The sequence below is a fragment of the Taudactylus pleione genome, unplaced genomic scaffold (assembly GCF_031769625.1).
Source record: "Taudactylus pleione unplaced genomic scaffold, aTauple2 ptg000069l, whole genome shotgun sequence".
In the NCBI taxonomy this organism is placed as follows: domain Eukaryota; kingdom Metazoa; phylum Chordata; class Amphibia; order Anura; family Myobatrachidae; genus Taudactylus; species Taudactylus pleione.
Window position 1 is genome coordinate 3,193,088 of NW_028284471.1, and position 21,059 is coordinate 3,214,146.

Below are 21,059 nucleotides of genomic sequence, written 5' to 3' on the forward strand. Positions count from 1 at the left end.
AGTGTTCATATTAAGAAGGTGATTTTAAAATTAAAAATTTACTTTTATTAAATATATTAAAATTGAATCAGCGAAATATTGCTTCAAATATTAAATAATCCTAGATCCCATATATGGAAATAAATTAAAATAATTATGCCTGAAACCACTCTCTCAAAATAGTCAATCTTATCTTAGGCAACAATAATGTATGCCGTACTGACAGATGTCTGTAGAACAACGGGCTAATCAATTCAAAATAGGTATTTACTTTTACCTTTAATAGTATAACCACTATTGTAACACCACGGGTTCTATTTATAACTGAATTAATGTATCCAAATCCGATACAATTGTATCTAATGTATCGAGTAAGGTAGCAGTCTACCAAAAAATTCCCTTACAGTGTCAACTTGTCACATTAACTTAAAGGTGCCCTCATATCTAGAGCAAATGAATCTTATAGATCTTTACACATGACAATATTTGTCTCTCATTAGCACTGGGAACAGTATATTTTAATGGTACATATAATTATCACGTGATCTAATGATCTTATGCTGCTATAGTATTCATGCGGAAATACATTCTATGCCCTGCACCATATAGTTAATGACTTCTTCACGGCTTGCACCGGTATATTGGTGGTATTAGCTTCAACAGGGGATCACTGAGAGTAATAAGTGCCCATTATACACAAAGCAAACATCCGGCAGACATTCTTCACATTCATTGGATGTGTATTAACGGTGGTATGATAATTTGGATACTTAGTGCACATTAACTATAACGCACCGCGTATCTTTTACCAACCTTCTCAAAATTGTTCTTAATCTAATCTTGGGCCATAATAGTATCCCTCATAAGTGGTAAATACCTGCCAGTCAGGGTACTAATGATACAATTGTATTCAGTGCCTACATTAAAGTGTCAGTGTATCAAAAATTATTATCTTGCAGTATCCTCTTATCCCAACAGTATGAGGTGTAATCTTGTCCACACTAAGTGATTGATCTGGATCTCTATATGAGACACTATTTGTCTCTCATTAATATATATAATTATAACAACAAAAACACTCAAACTGTATCGTATTGCTGCAATATTCAAGTGATTGTGCAGTGCATATTATGCTAAGCACCATTCATCTAGTGCACTGCACCGCATAATTATTCACTCCTACACGGTTACCATCGGTACTTTAGTAATATTAAATACAGAGTGCGAGTTATACTAAACATCATTCAATTAGTGCTCTGCACCGCATAATTGGTAACTTGTTCCCGGCTGCCGCCAGTGTGTAGGTAATAGACAATACGAGAGATCACTGAGGGTAATAAGTGCCCGTTTTGCATAGCCCAGATGTCTAACAGACATCTATCACATTCGTTAGGTATGCATTTATCAGTGGTGTGGCAATATTAAAAACACATAGTGCACGCTACGAGCTGTGCACCGCGTGTCTCCTGACGCGCGTTTCGCTGGTTAGCTTACTCATAGGAGCACTAATTGAATGATGTTTAGTATAAACTGTGTATTTAATATTACTAAAGTACCGATGGTAACTGTGTAGGAGTGAATAATTATGCGGTGCAGTGCACTAGATGAATGGTGCTTAGCATAATATGCACTGCACAATCACTTGAATATTGCAGCAATACGATACAGTTTGAGTGTTTTTGTTGTTATACTTATATATATTAATGAGAGACAAATAGTGTCTCATATAGAGATCCAGATCAATCACTTAGTGTGGACAAGATTACACCTCATACTGTTGGGATAAGAGGATACTGCAAGATAATAATTTTTGATACACTGACACTTTAATGTAGGCACTGAATACAATTGTATCATTAGTAACCTGACTGGCAGGTATTTACCATTTATGAGGGATACTATTATGGCCCAAGATTAGATTAAGAACAATTTTGAGAAGGTTGGTAAGAGATACGTGGTGCGTTATAGTTAATGTGCACTAAGTATCCAAATTATCATACCACCGTTAATACACATCCAATGAATGTGAAGAATGTCTGCTGGCTGTTTGCTTTGTGTATAATGGGCACTTATTACTCTCAGTGATCCCCTGTTGAAGCTAATACCACCAATATACCGGTGCAAGCCGTGAAGAAGTCATTAACTATATGGTGCAGGGCATAGAATGTATTTCCGCATGAATACTATAGCAGCATAAGTTCGTTAGATCACGTGATAATTATATGTACCATTAAAATATACTGTTCCCAGTGTTAATGAGAGACAAATATTGTCATGTGTAGAGATCTATAAGATTAATTTGCTCTAGATATGAGGGCACCTTTAAGTTAATGTGACAAGTGGACACTGTAAGGGAATTTTTTGGTAGACTGCTACCTTACTCGATACATTAGATACAATTGTATTGGATTTGGATACATTAATTCAGTTATAAATAGAACCCGTGGTGTTACAATAGTGGTTATACTATTAAAGGTAAACGTAAATATCTATGTTGAATTGATTAGCCCGTTGTTCTACAGACATCTGTCAGTACGGCATACATTATTGTTGCCTAAGATAAGATTGACTATTTTGAGAGAGTGGTTTCAGGCATATTTATTTTAATTTATTTCCATATATGGGATCTAGGATTATTTAATATTTGAAGCAATATTTCGTTAATTCAATTTTAATATATTTAATAAAAGTTAATTTTTAATTTTAAAATCACCTTAATATGAACACTATAGTAACATCATAATTGAGTATGACTAATGACCAATGAGTGCCCCGTTATGGGAATACCTTTTTTTCTTCTTTTTTCTTAAATTGCAATTTATCTATTCCCGGGTGCACCTCCCCATAGTAAGAGATCAACTTGTTTTGATTTGATAATACAGGGGATTATTTGTTCATTATTGAGATTATTCTGTGCGGATTAGTATTTTCTTCTTCGCTCATGGAAGGCAGATTAAGAGTGTAAAAAAGCTTTGGAGTTTCTGCATTATTCTGGGGAGATCCTGTTTGGCCCAGAATTGGACAAGCTTTTGACTACCATGGCAGTTTCCAAGACGGCGTTCTTGCGCTCTGCATCTACTATGAAGCCTCAGATGTCATCCTTTCGGTCCTTTCGTCCCCAAGGAAAAGCCTTTCCACGGCAGCCGGCATCCAATAAGGCCTCAAGACTAGGACCAATCAGACCTGGGAAAACTAGATGGCCACCTACCAAATCTGAGGACAAGCCTACAGCCTGAAGAGGCGGGCCTCTCCTTGGGGGCTCCCTGGGTGGGAGGCTGACTCCTTCAGTTTACCCAGTTCTGGTGTCAGACTACCTCAGATACCTGGGTAAAAGAAGTGGTCTTCCACGGATACGCCCTCTCATTTCTGAGGCGGCCCCCCCCAGCAGTTCTTTTGCGGTCCCCTCATCACAGCGAGGGAAGGGCTATTATTCTACCCTTTTCTTGGTTCAGAAGCCCAATGGGTCTCATTGTCCTATCCTCAACCTCAATTCCCTGAACAAGTTTATCAGGGTGCCCAGGTTTTGTATGGAAACCCTACGTTCTATTGTTCTGGCTATGGAGCCTGGGGACTTTATGGTGTCTCTGGACATTCAGGACACTTACCTACATGTACCTATAGCGCCGTCTCATCAGTAGTATCTCCGGTTTGCTGTCCTACAGCAACATTACCAATTTAAAGCACTGCCTTTTGGGCTTTCTACAGCTCCTTGGGTCTTTACCAGGATCATGGCAGTTATGGCAGTCTTCGTCTTTAGGAGATCAAACTGCTCCAATACTTGGACGATCTCTTGCTCTTAGCAAGCTCCCCAGAAATTATTCACCACCATGTACAAGTAACCATTGCCTTTCTACAAACGCGCGGTTGTTTGATCCACGTTCTGATATTTACAGGCTTCTTATTTGTTGAAATAGGGCATATCTCTGGGTTCAGAGGGCATTGATGTCAGATTTCATATATCTAGCTGGTCTGAGGCCAGTCTATTGTTTTAGGCGAGTTTAGGTAATTCTCAACTCAAAGGCTATTGCATCCAGCGAGTTGTATGATTAACATTAGAAACCTCTGCTGGGTGTCTTGGTTCATAGTGACAATGGTTGTGTCGATGTGTCGGTGCAGTCGCATTCTATTATGTTGACTTGAAATACAATGGAATCTTGCAACTTTGCAAAACTTGCTACCTATCACATTTATCCTAAATGTCATACATTTCCTTATAATAGTCTACTAAACCATTTCCTCAAGGAGAGACAAGGCAGGAGCAGGTCTCCATTGTGTAGGCTAAACTGCTATGGTCAAATTCTGCTAGTGCCTCAGGAAATACTTTTTATATTGTGATTTTGTAGATGCATTTGAGAGCCAAACTCTGCACTACCCAAGACATATTTAGTTTGTCCAATAAGACTTTGTTAATAGGGAGATATTAGGATTCATCACCACCAGATGTGAAATGCGTTCCTCAAGGCTGTCCCACAACTCCAGCAGTTTCCTGAACCCCATAAGGTATTTTACAGAGCTGGCACACACAGGCAGCCATACCAACAGGATGTTTCCAACATCGAGTCACTTTGGAACAGTTGTGTATTGCATGAAGGGTTTGGTCCACAGACCCTCAATGACAGACGTCCATAGAAATGTTCTGGTGAACTGAGGTAGAAGTGAGAAGAGATTACAACCAACAACTTATCGAGAAACAAGATGATTTGGATGAGACTCTGAAATGCATATTGTCTCAAAAAAATTTAAATCCCTATTTAGAGAGGAAATATTTATGATGAAGATAAGGAAAATAGTCAAAAATTAGTTTCAGGCAGAAATAGCTAATTTTTCCTGCACCTCTGTTAAGTGTCCACCTTGAGCTGATAAGCTGGCCGGATCTTATCATCCCCCAACTGGTACAACATGCTATAAACTACCAAGGTATGCCTCGGGGACAAATCATGGTTTTGACTTATAGGAGTGATAGAAGAAGAGAAGAATTATGTTTTGAATTCTATTATGCATTTCTATCATCCGAGGCTAGGCCCAGTCGTTGGGTGTTCAATAGAAGGCAGCATAATGAGCCAGAGGGACAGTAAGAACTGACCTTGTCAGAGCTTGTTCCTCAATTTCCACCCTTTGTGTATCCTTGTAGCCCAGTCTGATATCTTAGAAAGTATAACAGATTGATAATAGCCCTCAAAAATCTGGGCTGCCTCATTCCAAAACTAAGTAGAATTTGAAAGCCAATAAAGAATGGTTTAGGGCTATCATTTGTTTTTGTTTTTTTAATCAAATTTCTTTTATTCGTCAGAGCAATAATATAACATATATTTTGCAAAAAATAATAGATAAAACAAGGCCCATTAAGGGCAGTAAAATACAAATAGTACAAAATAAAGACATAAAAATATTGTCTTCGCAAAACAATCATAGTATTCTAGACATTCCAACAAAATTAAACAAGAAAAAAAGAGATCCAAAAAGAGATAGTTTCTGTCTCAGCTTGTAACAGGTAGCGCAACAGGCGGATCGTCCAATAAAATTCTGTTTTCAAACAAAGTATTTCTGAAACATAAATAGATTTGGCGTCGTAATTGCACAGTAAAGGAGTCTATAAAACCTTCCCACAGCTGAAAAAAACCAGCTGTCTTAGGGCCTGAATCAGAGGCGCACGCTATTTGCGTGCGCTCGCTCTGAATCAGGGTGTCCCTATTTTTTTAAAATCCGGCCTCCAGGCCGCTCGCACAGCTGTGGGTGACCACCCACAGCTTGTGTGAGCGGCCTGGCGATGTTCGCGATTAGGGCAACCATCGGCATTGCGAGGAGACCCTTGTGGTAGGGTCTCAGCACTCGCAATGCCAAATGGACTTCCAGCTCTAATATGTCACTCCTGATGTCAGTAGGGCCGTCCACAAACGGCGGAACGCCTCCGTTTGTTCAGCCACCCCCTACCCGCCTACAAAACGGACGAGCTGTCGATCAACATCGACAGCTGCCCCGTTTTGCTGTGAGCTCCAGAGCGAGTAAAGGTCTCACTCGCTCCGGGGCTCGAGCACGCGCGTTGCGCATGCCGTGTGTGCGCACTGGGCCAGCATCGACCCGCTTGCGAGCACTATGCGCTCGTGAGCGGGCCTGAATCAGGCCCTTAGTCTCCTTATGCAACGTGGTCTCCAGCCAGTCCATTTGAAAAGCAAAAGATAATTTGGCCCGAAATAAAGGAACAGAGGGGAGATCTGCATGGGTCCACATCTGCAAAATGCATTTACGAGCTACCGCAGATATAATCAATAATAGTTTTTTACTATCTCTCCTACCCGAAACAGATGGTGGTAAAATACCCAAAATCGTCCACTCCGCTGATAATGGGAGGTAACTAACTAGGCACCTAGATGCAAATCTGTTAACTGCTGACCAGAATCCACGTACAGTATAAGGGGACATTCCCACATACAATGTATAAAGTTTGCATCAGAGGCCCCCATTTAGCACAAAGAGGACAATCACATCAAGAACCTGCGGTGGGGGGAAAGATATCCATTATGATAAATATTATAGAACATTTCTCTATACATGCTCAATGAGAGCACTGATTGAGAATAGAGGAACGAACGGAATAAACTTTCCATGGTAATATGGGGGAATACGGTACACCAAGTAGATAGCCCCATATATATTTTAGAATGGTGTAAAGGAATCTGGAGAATTTTGTAATGAAGAGAAATGATCCTCCTTCCTCCCATAGGTCTAGCCAATAATAGGTCCAGAGAGTTGGATCAATGTCACGCTTGGCGCTGGGGGAGTGGAAACTCTGGGTCCGGGTTGCGGGAGGAAACGAAGGCGAGGGGCCTGGATATATGTTCTCCTCATCCACAGCTCTCGAGTGTTGACGAGACCTGGGCAATGGTGCGGAGTCTAACCCACAGGATGGTGTTCGCCAGTGACCCCTCCAATCGGGATTTGGGCTTAGCTGCACCCTGTGAGCAGGTCGCGGTCCTTTGACCAGGTACCCGAGCTCAGTGGGAATTGGAGACACAAATAACCGTGGCCCTAATAAGAGAAGGTTTAAGGCACTGTGGAGTGATCCACAAACAACGTAAAGAAGTCTGGCAATACTGTAGCACAAAGTTCACTAGTGACACGTTTAACACACAGGCAGATATGGTAATTCACTGTTGTATGAAGTTCACTAGAGGCTCGTTTAGCACACAGGCAGATGGTAATTAACTGTTGCACCTGGTTCACTAGAGACTTGTTTAGCACACAGGCAGATGGTAATACACTGTTGCATGAAGTTCACTAGAGACACGTTTAGCACACAGGCAGATGGTAATTCACTGTTGCCTAAGGTTCACTAGAGACACGTTTTAGCACACAGGCAGATGGTAATTCACTGTTGTACAAGGTTCACTAGAGACACGTTTAGCACACAGGCAGATGGTAATACACTGTTGCAAGAAGTTCACTAGAGACACGTTTAGCACACAGGCAGATGGTAACTCACTGTTGCACAGGGATCACAGTAAAGTCTTGGCACACACTGTAGAGGAAATAGAACGCCAGGAACCTGGACCGGAACTCAACTAGGGACTAGGAGACAACCGTTGTTCAGGCAGTTTGCAGAAAGGTGGAAGCAGGCTATATACCCCACAGAACCCTTTGATAGGTGCACAGCGATCAGCTGACGCTCACCTATCCCAGGCCAGAAGTACAGTCACATGGGCCGACTAACATGGCGGCGCCCATGCCGGGAACCCCGAGTCCAGACACCGGACCGCCCGCAGTCCCCTACGCACGGGGAGAATGCTCAGCGTCCTCTCAGCCGCCGCGCCAGCTGCCCGACCGCCCGGGAGATCAAAGGAAGCCGGCGAGGAGGTAAGGCTGCGCTGATCCCCGGCAGAGCCCTGACAGTACCCCCCCCTTTCAGGGTGGGCACCGAACACCCCATAGGCTTATTTGGAAATTTCCTATGGAAGTCTCGGACCAACCGTGGAGCATGCACATCGGAAGCCTTGACCCAAGCCCTTTCTTCAGGACCATAGCCCCTCCAATCGATGAGGTATTGAAGAGTATTAAACTTAAGGCGTGAATCCAAGATCTTCTCCACTTCAAACTCAGTACCCTGTAAAGTCTGTACTTGAGGCAATTTGGGAGGAACAATTTGAAATCGATTGAGCACCAGAGGACGTAAAAGAGAAATATGGAATGTATTGCAGATTTTCATTTGTGGAGGAAGTTCCAACTTATACACTACTGGATTGATTATCTTAATGATGCGATAGGGGCCAATAAAGCGTGGAGCAAGTTTCATCGTGGGTACCTTCAAACGAATGTTCTTGGAAGATAACCAAACCCTATCCCCAACTTTTAAAAAGGGAACAGCCAAATGTTTCCTATCGGCAAATCTCTTGTAATTCTTTGAGGATTGTACCAAGGAATGGTGAATCTTATTCCACAGGGTTGAAAATGACTCAATCTCCTTGACTGCTGCCGGAACTTCTACCGCTGGAAGATGTTCGAAGTCAGGGACTCGGGGATGTCTACCGAAGACAGTGAAGAAGGGTGTGGACTTGGATGACGAATGATACTTAAAATTGTGAGAAAATTCTGCCCATGGTAGAAGGTCCACCCAATCATCCTGAGAAGATGATACAAAAAGCCTGATGAAGGTCTCAAGTTCTTGATTAACCCTTTCGGTTTGACCATTCGTCTGAGGGTGGTATGCTGAAGAAAATTTTAATTTAACTCCACATGTATTGCACAGGGCTCTCCAAAATTTGGCCACGAATTCGACCCCACGATCAGAGATTATCTCCTTAGGGAGACCGTGTAATCTGAAGATATCCCGGATGAATATTTTAGCCAATTGAGGAGCCGATGGAAGACCAACCAGAGGAACAAAATGTGCCATTTTTGAGAAGCGATCCACGACCACCCATACCGTATTGTGTCCCTTGCATCGAGGTAGCTCGGAAATGAAGTCCATAGAGATATGAGTCCATGGGGCAACTGTAACCGGTAATGGGCGTAATGGACCCATCACGATCCTGCGAGGTGTCTTATGCTGCGCACATTTAATACAGGACAGGACAAATTCTCTGACATATCCCTTCATGGTGGGCCACCAGTAGGAACGTAGTAGGAATTGGTAAGTTTTAGTGATTCCTGTATGACCAGCAAATAACGAAGCGTGAGCCCATGTCAACAGTTTTTTACGTAAACTGGGAATAACAAATTTTTTTCCCGGAGGCGGAGAGGATATCTGTGTAGGAGCGAAAACAATTGGATCAAGAATTGGGCGTATCTGCGGATGGTCCTCTTCCTCTACCATAGTCATAAAAGAACGGGAGAGAGCATCCGCTTTTTTGTTTAAAATGCCTGGGCGAAATTGAAGCCTTAGATTGAACCTGGAAAAAAAAAGAGACCATCGGGCCTGCCTGGCATTCAATCTATGAGCAGTTTGTAGATAAGTTAGGTTCTTATGGTCTGTAATGACCGTAACTGGAAATCTAGCTCCTTCCAGAAGATAACGCCATTCCTCTAGTGCCAAGCGTATAGCTAATAGTTCCTGATCTCCAATAATATAATTTTTCTCTGCGGGAGAGAATTTCCGGGAGAAGAATCCGCAGGGGTGGATCTTCCCATCTTCAGCGATCTGAGACAATACGGCCCCAATTCCAACAGAGGATGTGTCCACTTCTACCGTAAATGGTTGATCCAGCTGAGGCTGGCGGAGAATTGGGGCTGTGGAAAATGCAATTTTTAATTGTTTAAAAGCTTGTATTGCTGGATCAGGCCAAGAGGATGGGCTGGCTCCCTTCCTTGTGAGAGAAGTGATAGGAGAGACCAATGTGGAGAAATGTGGAATGAACCTCCTATAATAATTTGCAAAACCCAGGAAACGTTGAGTAGCTTTCAACGAAGTAGGCTGAGGCCAATCGGCAATAGCTTTCAGTTTATCAGGGTCCATTTGAAGAATTTTTCCAGAGATTATATGCCCCAGGAAGGGTACCGAGGTCTGATTAAAGAGGCATTTTGACAACTTTCCAAAGAGACGATGATTTCGGAGACAAGACAACACTTCTAGTACATGCCGATGATGGTCTTGTAAGTTTGTAGAAAAAATTAAAATATCATCGAGAAAAAGTACCACAAATTTATAGAGAATGTCCCGAAAAATCTCGTTGACGTAGCCTTGAAATACAGCTGGCGCGTTACAGAGTCCAAAAGGCATTACCAGGTACTCGAAGTGTCCATCCCTAGTATTAAAAGCGGTTTTCCACTCATCCCCTGCCTTTATTCGAATTAAATTGTAGGCCCCGCGTAAGTCTAGTTTGGTGAAAAACTGAGCTCCTCGGACCTTGTCGAAAAGTTCGGAAATCAAGGGTAGTGGATACCGATTCTTTATCGTAATTTGGTTTAGGCCCCGATAATCTATACAAGGGCGGGGCCCTCCGTCCTTTTTTCCTACGAAGAAGAACCCTGCTCCAGCAGGAGAGGATGACGGCCGGATAAATCCTTTAGCAAGGTTGTCCTTAATGTACTCTGCCATAGCGGTAGTCTCAGGAACAGATAATGGATAAACACGGCCACGAGGAGGGGTCTTCCCCGGAAGCAGGTCAATAGCACAATCCCATGGTCGATGCGGAGGGAGTTTATCTGCCGCTTGTTCGCAGAATACATCAGCGAAATCCTGGTAGGGTTCTGGTAAATTGGACTGAGAGGGACCCACAGAGATAGAGGGTGGAGAGAACATCTCGGATGGACAGGTAACTGTGGTTAACTTACGCAAAGGAACCACCTTGGTCAAACACTTCTGTAAACAACTTGATCCCCAGGACAAAATTTGCATCTTTTTCCAATTGAACACAGGGTTGTGCTTTTTTAACCAGGGTAGCGAGGGGCCTGGATATATGTTCTCCTCATCCACAGCTCTCGAGTGTTGACGAGACCTGGGCAATGGTGCGGAGTCTAACCCACAGGATGGTGTTCGCCAGTGACCCCTCCAATCGGGATTTGGGCTTAGCTGCACCCTGTGAGCAGGTCGCGGTCCTTTGACCAGGTACCCGAGCTCAGTGGGAATTGGAGACACAAATAACCGTGGCCCTAATAAGAGATGCCTAAGGTTTAAGGCACTGTGGAGTGATCCACAAACAACGTAAAGAAGTCTGGCAATACTGTAGCACAAAGTTCACTAGTGACACGTTTAACACACAGGCAGATATGGTAATTCACTGTTGTATGAAGTTCACTAGAGGCTCGTTTAGCACACAGGCAGATGGTAATTAACTGCTGCACCTGGTTCACTAGAGACTTGTTTAGCACACAGGCAGATGGTAATACACTGTTGCATGAAGTTCACTAGAGACACGTTTAGCACACAGGCAGATGGTAATTCACTGTTGCACAAGGTTCACTAGAGACACGTTTTAGCACACAGGCAGATGGTAATTCACTGTTGTACAAGGTTCACTAGAGACACGTTTATCACACAGGCAGATGGTAATACACTGTTGCAAGAAGTTCACTAGAGACACGTTTAGCACACAGGCAGATGGTAACTCACTGTTGCACAGGGATCACAGTAACGTTTTGGCACACAGGCAGAGATGGAACACACTGTAGAGGAAATAAAACGCCAGGAACCTGGACCGGAACTCATCTAGGGACTAGGAGACAACCGTTGTTCAGGCAGTTTGCAGAAAGGTGGAAGCAGGCTATATACCCCACAGAACCCTTTGATAGGTGCACAGCGATCAGCTGACGCTCACCTATCCCAGGCCAGAAGTACAGTCACATGGGCCGACTAACAAGGCGGCGCCCATGCCGGGAACCCCGAGTCCAGACACCGGACCGCCCTCAGTCCCCTACGCACGGGGAGAATGCTCAGCGTCCTCTCAGCCGCCGCGCCAGCTGCCCGACCGCCCGGGAGATCAAAGGAAGCCGGCGAGGAGGTAAGGCTGCGCTGATCCCCGGCAGAGCCCTGACAATCAATCTGCTGGAGAGAAAGTACGTATCATTAACTCACATAGTGCTGTGCCTCATATAGCGCCAAAGAGTGGGATTGAGGCAGACTATACTTATCCACCAATTCCGCCACCCGACAGGGCCGGCAGTTCTCGATGTCGACCAATGCCCGAACATAAGGGATCCTCCTATCTGGCCATAATGAGAAAGGCATAGAAGCCTCACCGTTTTGAAACTCAGGATTTAATAGTAATGAGGGCTATCATTTGTTAAGGTTTGTATAAAATATAATATGAGGGGGCAAAACATTAATCTGTATAATGTTGATCCAGGTCACCTTGAGGAAGCTTGGGTCTGTCAAGATCTCAAATCTGTAATGTTGTGGAAATAAGGGACAAATATAGAGCTGAACAATTGTGACAAATCCTATGTCAAGTTAATCACTAGATCCTTTGTATGAGTTATGTGCCGAGACAACGCATCATCTAGCTTACCGAATGAGAGCTTCTCCAGGAACACCATAATTTCGGAAGTGATTAAATTATTTTCAGCAAAATATGTGCCAATTGCTTGTTTTATGGTCCTAGATCTTTGAAAGTATATTGTAGGCTTTAGTATAAAAATCATACGACTCCCTCGATCTTTCTTGTGTATTATTTTGTTGTGTCCCTGAGTTACAGATGTGTCCACATACATCTTCCTCCATGCACTTCAAGCCGAGTTACACATAACAAGAGAACGCTGTGCGACTCGGTAACGCTGAGTGTCTTTTTGTGCGACTTTTCCCCTTAAAATGTGTCCTATTGGAAGAGCAAAGCTAGGACGCACAAGCGGGTTCTGCTGATTAAAATGTTATGCGGCATGCCTATATTCTGTGTGTGACAGCGGTTATATCTGCATGTGAAATGCTACGTTACAGTGTCAGCAGCTGTGTCACTGTAATGTAGCATTTTGCATGCAGATACACACAGAATCTAGGCATGCCATTTTAAGCAACAGAAGCTGCTTGTGTGTCCTATTCGCAACACTTTGCGAATAATATGCATTTTAAGGGAAATAGTTGCACGAAAAGACGCTCTGGACTACCAAGTCACACCACAGCATGGCGTGACTAAAAGGGCTCTGTTTAACGCGCAAACAGGCTAGATGTATGTGGACACATATGTATCTAAAATAATAGATGAAAGTAGTACTTCGTTGTGCCTTAAATTATTAAGCCAAGAGCCGCCCATGCTTATTTCTCCATTGGTAAAATCTGTTACAACACTTTGACTTCACTATTATGTTTTATGAATCACTGATCTGTTTTGCGTCAGTTCCTCAAGAGTCTCATTGATTAAGGGAATCTTAAACAACAACTCCTCCTCTGTTTTGCGCAAATAGGTCAGTTCAGGCCACTTAGCCCTGATAAGAAATTTATGGGCTCTCGCTGGATATTCTGTGAGGTTTCTGGAAGATTATTATGGCGCTGGGATTCCTCTGTGCCTGACTATATTTGGCTAAGTAGTTTGGTCAGTCTCCATAAACACTGCCTAGGTGCATGACGTACCAGGACCTACAAACAAATGTATTTTATCAGGGTAATGATGGAGGCATGTAATAGCATCCTGGGATTGCCAATGGCCCCTTCTATATTTTTTGCCTCTATGCAAATGTTTTGATGACCATTTGGGTGATTGATATCTGAGGTGAGAACATATGTTCATTACAAAGCTTACATTAAACTAAGAAAATTTGGGATTGTCTTTATTTTAAGTGACAAGTTTCAACATTAATGATGCTGCTACATTTCATTTAAGTCCATAAATGCACATTCCTGTAAATTGTGCCATCTCCACCCATGATTCTAATTTAAATAAGTTATCCTACAACTGTAAATGTGTGTTTGCAAACTGTAAAGGTGGGTACACACTATACAGATATATCTGCAGATGATGGTTGTTCGTACACACTGAACAACCATCATCTGTGCCTGCCCGCAGGTCCCGGTGGCCAGGGGGCATGTCCCGGCAACCAGGGGGGGTGTCCCGGGGACCAGGGGGCGTGTCCAGCCCCCCCTCATCGCGGCTGCCGCTGTGTGTACGGGCGGTCTGCCGACCCCCCGTACACACCTGCCGATGGACAGATAAATCTGCAGGCATATCTGTCCATCGGCTGTGCAGCATAGCCAATGCGATATGTCGGTGAACGTCGGCGTTCACCGACATATCGCGGGTACACACTGCCCGATGGGCAGCAGATGCATTGACCGATCAATTGATCGGCCAATATATCTGTCAGTGTGTACCTAGCTTTAGTGGCCAATGTATCTGCTGCCCGTCGGGCAGTGTGTACCCCTGATATGTCAGTGAACGTCGGCACTTACCGACATATCGCATTGGCTGTGCTGCACAGCCGATGGACAGATATGTGTGCAGAGATATCTGTCCATCGGCAGGTGTGTACCCACCGCCCGTACACACACAGAGGCAGCCGCGAGGAGGGGGGACGGGACACGCCCCCCGCCAGCCGGGACACGCCCCCTGGTCGCCGGGACCTGTGGGCAGACACAGATGATGTTCAGTGTGTACGAACAACCATCATCTGCAGATATATCTGTATAGTGTGTACCCACTTTAAGATTACATAGAAGAAGAATAAAACTAAAATGATGTTGCCTTGTGAGTAGTACTGGAACTAGTTGACTTACCTGGAAGTTTGTAATTTTGTGATCTAAAGCAACTAATGGTTATCTGTAACAATGAATTATATTTTAAATGTTGTCCTTCTCTTGTCCCTTTTGCACATTAAAGGTTAAACTGATTCGTCAAGAGTTGCGCAAAATAAGACTGTCTGATGTCACTGTGACAAGCTATGAAAACATTCTTGGTACGTCTTGTGCATGTCCTGCAACATCATTATAGTACAATTCTTCCTTCTGACACCCATTTTACTTATATTTACAATACATGGTCAAAAATGTGGACACCCTTCTATTTAGGGAATTTGGACCTTTGCTAAGAGGTGCAATCAAGCTTACAGCTATGCAATCACATTGTCATAGGGCCTGATTCAGAGACGCACGCTAATTCAATCGCAGCTGCAATTTTGTGTGCATCACAGCTGTGAAAATATGCTAATGGTTGCAAAGCTTACCCGAGCACAAGGACGCCCACTGCTACCTTCTCATATATGTACGACGTCGCTTACGTGCGTAAATTATGGTAACACCAACAGACATCGAGCAGCCATCTTGCTCTTGCGGTAGGTCTGACCTGTTGCAGCCTTGGGAGCTGCCTATGCAATTGCAGTGGGTAATTTATACACACCCATGAAACAGCGTTCAAACGGACAGACACACCTGCGTTTTTCAGACTTCCCCCCCCCCTCCCCCCCGTCACCATCCCCAAATGCTGACAACCCTTCACTTACTATGAGATGGGTTCGTTGTCGTAGTGTGATTACTGCGCATGTGCAGTGCGGCTTATAAGCATGCACGATGGCAAACAATCGCTTGTTTTGCGTGCGTAATCAGCTTTGCGTTCAGCTCTGAATCAGGCCCATAGATCACCACCTTTCCAACAAGTCAGTTTGTTAAATTTCTGCCCTGCTAGAGCCAAAATTGTGAAGTGGAAACATGATGGAACAACAACAGATCATCTGCTGAGCAATAGGCAACACAAGCTCACAGAATGTGACAGAAAAAAATGACATTCTAGAGAATTGTGTTCTTCCAACTTTGTGGCAACAGTTTTGGTGAGGTCCTTTCCTGTTTCAGCATGACAGTGCCCACATGCATGCAAGTGACAGCCTTTAATAAATGGTTTACGAAGTTTGGCGTGATAGAACTTGACTGAATTGCAAATAACCCTAACCTCAACTCCATAACACTTTAGAGATTAACTATAACGCTAACTGTGAGCCAGGCTTTCTAGCCTAACACCAATGGCTAATACACATACATTGTTTGTGAGTGAAAAATTATTTAAATGCCACTACCAACCTAGAATTGGATTTGTTGGTGGAGACATTAAATCACTCCTTACATGCTCACATTGACCATCTATGAAAACATGGCCTTTGTTAACACACTATACAATGCATCCGGAAAGTATTCACAGCGCTTCACTTTTTCCACATTTTGTTATGTTACAGCCTTATTCCAAAATAGAATAACTTTATTTTTTTCCTCAAAATTCTACACAGAATACCCCATAATGACAACCTGTAAAAAGTTTTTTTGAGATTTTTGCACATTTAATAAAAAAAAAAAAAAAAAAAGAAATCACATGTACATAAGTATTCGCAGCCTTTGCGCAATACTTTCTTGTTGCACCTTTGGCAGCAATTAAAGCCTCAAGTCTTTTTGAATATGATGCCACAAGCTTGGCACACCTACCTTTGGGCAGTTTCGCCAATTCCTCTTTGCAGCACCTCTCAAGCTCCATCAGGTTGGATGGGAAGCGCCGGTGCACAGCCATTTTCAGATCTCTCCAGAGATGTTCAATCGGATTCAAGTCTGGGCTCTGGCTGGGCCACTCAAGGACATTCACAGAGTTGTCCTGAAGCCACTCCTTTGATATCTTGGCTGTGTGCTTAGGGTTATTATCTTGCTGAAAGATGAACTGTTGGTCAAGAGCACTCTGGAGCAGATTTTCATCCAGGATGTCTCTGTACATTGCTGCTTTCATCTTTCACTCTATCCTGACTAGTCTCCCAGTTCCTGCCGCTGAAAACATCCCCACAGCATGATGCTGCCACCACCATGCTTCACTGTAGGGATGGTATTGGCCTGGTGATGAGCGGTATCTGGTTTCCTCCAAACATAACGCTTGGCATTGATGTCAAAGAGTTAAATCTTTGTCACATCAGACTAGAGAATTTTGTTTCTCATGGTCTGAGAGTCCTTCAGATGCATTTTGGCAAACTCCAGGTGGGCTGCCATGTGCTTTTTACTAAGGAGTGGCTTCCGTCTGGCCACTCTACCATACAGGCCTGATTGGTGGATTGCTGCAGACATGGTTGTCCTTCTGGAAGGTTCTCCTCTCTCCACAGAGGAATCATGTAGCACTGACAGAGTGACCATTGGGTTCTTGGTCACCTCCCTGACTAGGGACCTTCTCCCACGATCGCTCAGTTTAGACGGCCGGCCGGTCAACTCTAGGAAGAGTTCCGGTGGTTCCGAACTTCTTCCATTTACGGATGATGGAGACCACTGTGCTCATTGGGACCTTCAAAGCAACAGATATTTTCTGTATTCTTTCCCAGATTTGAGCCTTGATGACAATCCTGTCTCGGAGGTCTACAGACAATTCCTTGGACTTCATGCTTGGTTTGTGCTCTGACATGCACAGTCAAGTGTGGGACCTTATATAGACTAGGGGTGTGCACCGGCCACTTTTCGTGTTTTGGATCTGGATTGGTTCTGCCCAAACCACCCTTCGGTGTTTTGGGTTCTGGGTTTTGTGTTTTGGATCTGTATTTTTTTTTTTAAAAAAAGCATAAAAACAGCTAAAATCACAGAATGTGTTGATTTTTCTACTCCTATGCTATTATTAACCTCAAAAACCTTAATTTCCACTCATTTCCAGTCTATTCTGAACACCTCACACCTCACAATAGTGTTTTTATGTCCAAAAGGTTGCACCGAGGTAGATGGATGACTATGCTAAGCGACACGAGTGGGCGGCACAAACACGTGGCCCATCTAGGAGTGACACTGCAGTGGCAGACAGGATGGCAGTTTGAAAAACTAGGCCCCAAACAGTACATAATGCAAAGAAAAAAAAGAGGTGCAAGATGGAATTGTCCTTGGGCCCTCCCACCCACCCTTATGTTGTATAAACAGGACATGCACACTTTAACAAACCAATCATTTCAGCGCCAGGGTCTGCCACACGACTGTGGCTGAAATGATTGGTTCGTTTGGGCCCCCACAAAACAAGCTGGCAATTAATCTGTCCCTGCACAAACTGGCTCTACGGAGACAAGATGTCGTCCTCATCCTCCTCATCCACCGATTCCTCACCCTCTTCAGTGTTGTGTACTTCCTCATCCTCACACAGTATTAAGTCGTCCCCGCTGGAATCCACCACCACAGGTCCCTCTCTACGTTCTGGAGGCTGGTCTCCCTGGTAGAGTTGATAATTAATTTTTATGAACATCATCTTCTCCACATTTTGTGGAAGCAACCTCCTAAGCCTTTCGCTGACAAGGTTCCCGGCTGCAGTAAACACTCTTTCGGAGTACACACTGGAGGAGGGGCAACTCAGGTAAAATAGAGCCAGTTTGTACAGGGGCCTCCAAATTGCCTCTTTTTCCTGCCAGTACAGGTACGGACTGTCTGACATGCCTACTTGGATGCTGTCACCGATGTAATCCTCCACCATTCTGTCAATGGTGACAGTATCATATGCAGTGACAGTTAACATGTCAGAAATTGTTGCCAGGTCCCTCAGTCCGGACCAGATGTCCAAACTTGGTCCTGCCTGCCCTGCATCACCGCCAGCGGGTTGCTTAGGATACCTAAGTTTTTTCCTGGCAGCCCCAGTTGTGGGAGAAAATGAAGAAGGAGCTGTTGAGCTGTTCCGCTTCAGCTGACAGTGTTTTCACCAGCAGGTCTTTGCACCTCTGCAGGCTTGTGTCGGCCGGAAAGAGAGACACCACATAGGCTTTAAACCTAGGATCGAGCACGGTGGCCAAAATTTAGTGGTCTGATTTCAACAGATTGACCACCCTGGAATCCTGGCAAAGCGAATGAAGGGCTTCATCCACAAGTCCCACATGCCGAGCGGAATCGCTCCGTCTTAGCTCCTCCTTCACTTTCTCCAGCTGCTTCTGCAAAAGCCTGATGAGGGGAATGACCTGACTCAAGCTGGCAGTGTCTGAACTGACTTCACGTGTGGCAAGTTCGAAGGGCTGGAGAACCTTGCACAACACGGAAATCATTCTCCACTGCGCTTGAGTCAGGTGCATACCCCCTCCTTTGCCTATGTCATAGGTGGATGTATAGGCTTGAATGGCCTTTTGCTGCTTCTCCATCCTCTGAAGCATATAGAGGGTTGAGTTCCACCGTGTCACAACCTCTTGCTTCAGGTGATGGCGGGGCAGGTTCAAGAGTGTTTGCTGGCGCTCCAGTCTTCGGCACGCAGTCGCTGAATGGCGAAAGTGGACAGAAATTTTTCGGGCCACCCAAAGCGTCTCCTGCACGCCCCTGTCGCTTTTCAGAAAATTCTGCACCACCAAGTTTATTGTGTGAGCAAAACATGGGACGTGCTGGAATTTGCCCAGATGTAATGTCCGCACAATATTGGTGGCGTTGTCAGATATTACAATTCCCCAGGAGAGTCTAAGTGGGGTAAGCCACTGGCCGATGATTTCCCTCAGTTTCTCTAAGAGGTTGTCGGCGGTGTCCCTCTTACTGAAACCGGTGATACACAGCGTAGCCTGCCTTGGAACGAGCTGGCGTTTCTGAGATGCTGCTACTGGTGACGCTGCTGTTGTTGCTGCGTAAGGTGATACATCTACCCAGTGGGCTGTCACAGTCATATAGTCCTTAGTCTGCCCTGTTCCACATGTCCGTGGTTAAGTGGACATTGGGTACAACCGCATTTTTCAGGACACTGAGGACACTTTTTCTGACGTTTCTGTACAGTCTCGGTATCGCCTGCCTAGTGAAGTGGAATATAGACGGGATTTGGAACCGGGGACACACTACCTCCATCAATTGTCTAAATCCCACTGCACTAATGGCGGATACCGGAGCACGTCTAACACCAACATAGCAGTCAAGGCCTCAGTTATACGTTTTGCTTCAGGATGACTGCTGTCGTACTTCATCCTCCTCGCTAAGGACTGTTGGAGGGTCAATTGTTTAGTAAAAGTAGTGGTGTTCCTACTTCCTCTCTGGGATGATGAACGACTCCCAGCAGCAGCGGCAGCAGGAGGCATAGCAATGCAGGATCCTCCGGAGGAATCCCGGATAGGAGAGTCAGTCATGCCAGTGACATGGCCTGCAGGACTACTTCCGATCCTGACTAAGGAGGAAATTGACGAGGAGGGAGTTGACGGTGTGGTTTGCAGGTTCTTGGATACAACAGGACAACGGGATTTAGGTGTCCCTGGACTGCTTTACGGTCTTAGCCAAAGTTTCTGAACTTGACAGTAACTTTTTATGAACGCGCTGCAGGTGCCGTATAAGGGAGGATGTTCCTAGGTGGTTAACGTCCCTACCCCTACTTATTTCACCTTTACATATGGTACATATGGCAAGACATTTGTAGTCCGGATTTGGATAGAAATATTGCCAGACCAAAGAGGTGGAATGTTTGGTCTTCTGCCCAGGCATGACCGTGATGGGCTTTTTCATCCCACGGACAACAACTGTCTCCCCCGGAGCCTGATTTAAACAAACCACATCACCATCAGAATCCTCCTCGCCAACTTCCTCCTCAGCGCCAGCTACACCAGTATCCTCATCCTGTTGTACTTCAACAGTGACATCTTCAATTTGCATATAAACAAGTGGACTGTGGGTGCTCCTTTCAGCACTTGCAGGGGGCGTGCAAATGGTGTAAAGAGCCACCTCTTCCCGTCCAGTGCTGGGAAGGTCAGGCATCGCAACCGCCACCACACTTGGACTCTCCTTGGGGATTTGTGATATCTTCTTAGAACGCACAGTTCTTCGCTGTGCTTTTGCCAGCTTAACTGATTTTTTTTAGCGGGAGGAGAGCTTCCATCGTCATGTGAAGCTGAACCACTAGTCATGAACACAGGGAAATACCTTAGCCGTTCCTTGCCACTCCGTGTCGTAAATGGCATATTGGCAAGTTTACGTTTCTCTTCAGATGATTTAAATGTTTTTTTCAAGGTCATTTTCCTGAACTTTGTCATTTGGGATTGTATGTGCCCTCTGCTATGACATTGGGCATCGGCCTTGGCAGACGACGTTGATGGCATGTTATCGTCTATGTCATGACTAGTGGCAGCAGCTTCAGCACTAGGAGGAAGTGGTTCTTGATCTTTCCCTATTTTATTTTTATCGGAGAAAGTTTGGTCCTCCATTTATGTTATATTGATATATACGTGCGGCTAAGGCGCACACAAACACAGAAAATTATTTTTTATTTTTGTTGAAGACTAGTGCACTTTGTGGGTTA

General features: G+C 44.5%; 1 protein-coding gene across 1 annotated transcript in view; it reads left to right on the top strand.

The window, feature by feature from the left end:
- Nucleotides 1–21,059, top strand: part of HELZ2 (helicase with zinc finger 2) — a 119,930-nt gene that overhangs the window by 29,892 nt on the left and 68,979 nt on the right. Inside the window, exon 8 of the mRNA XM_088467048.1 lies at nucleotides 14,715–14,790. Within this exon, the coding sequence (XP_088323174.1) occupies nucleotides 14,715–14,790 (76 nt within the window). The remainder of the gene's footprint in view (nucleotides 1–14,714; nucleotides 14,791–21,059) is intronic.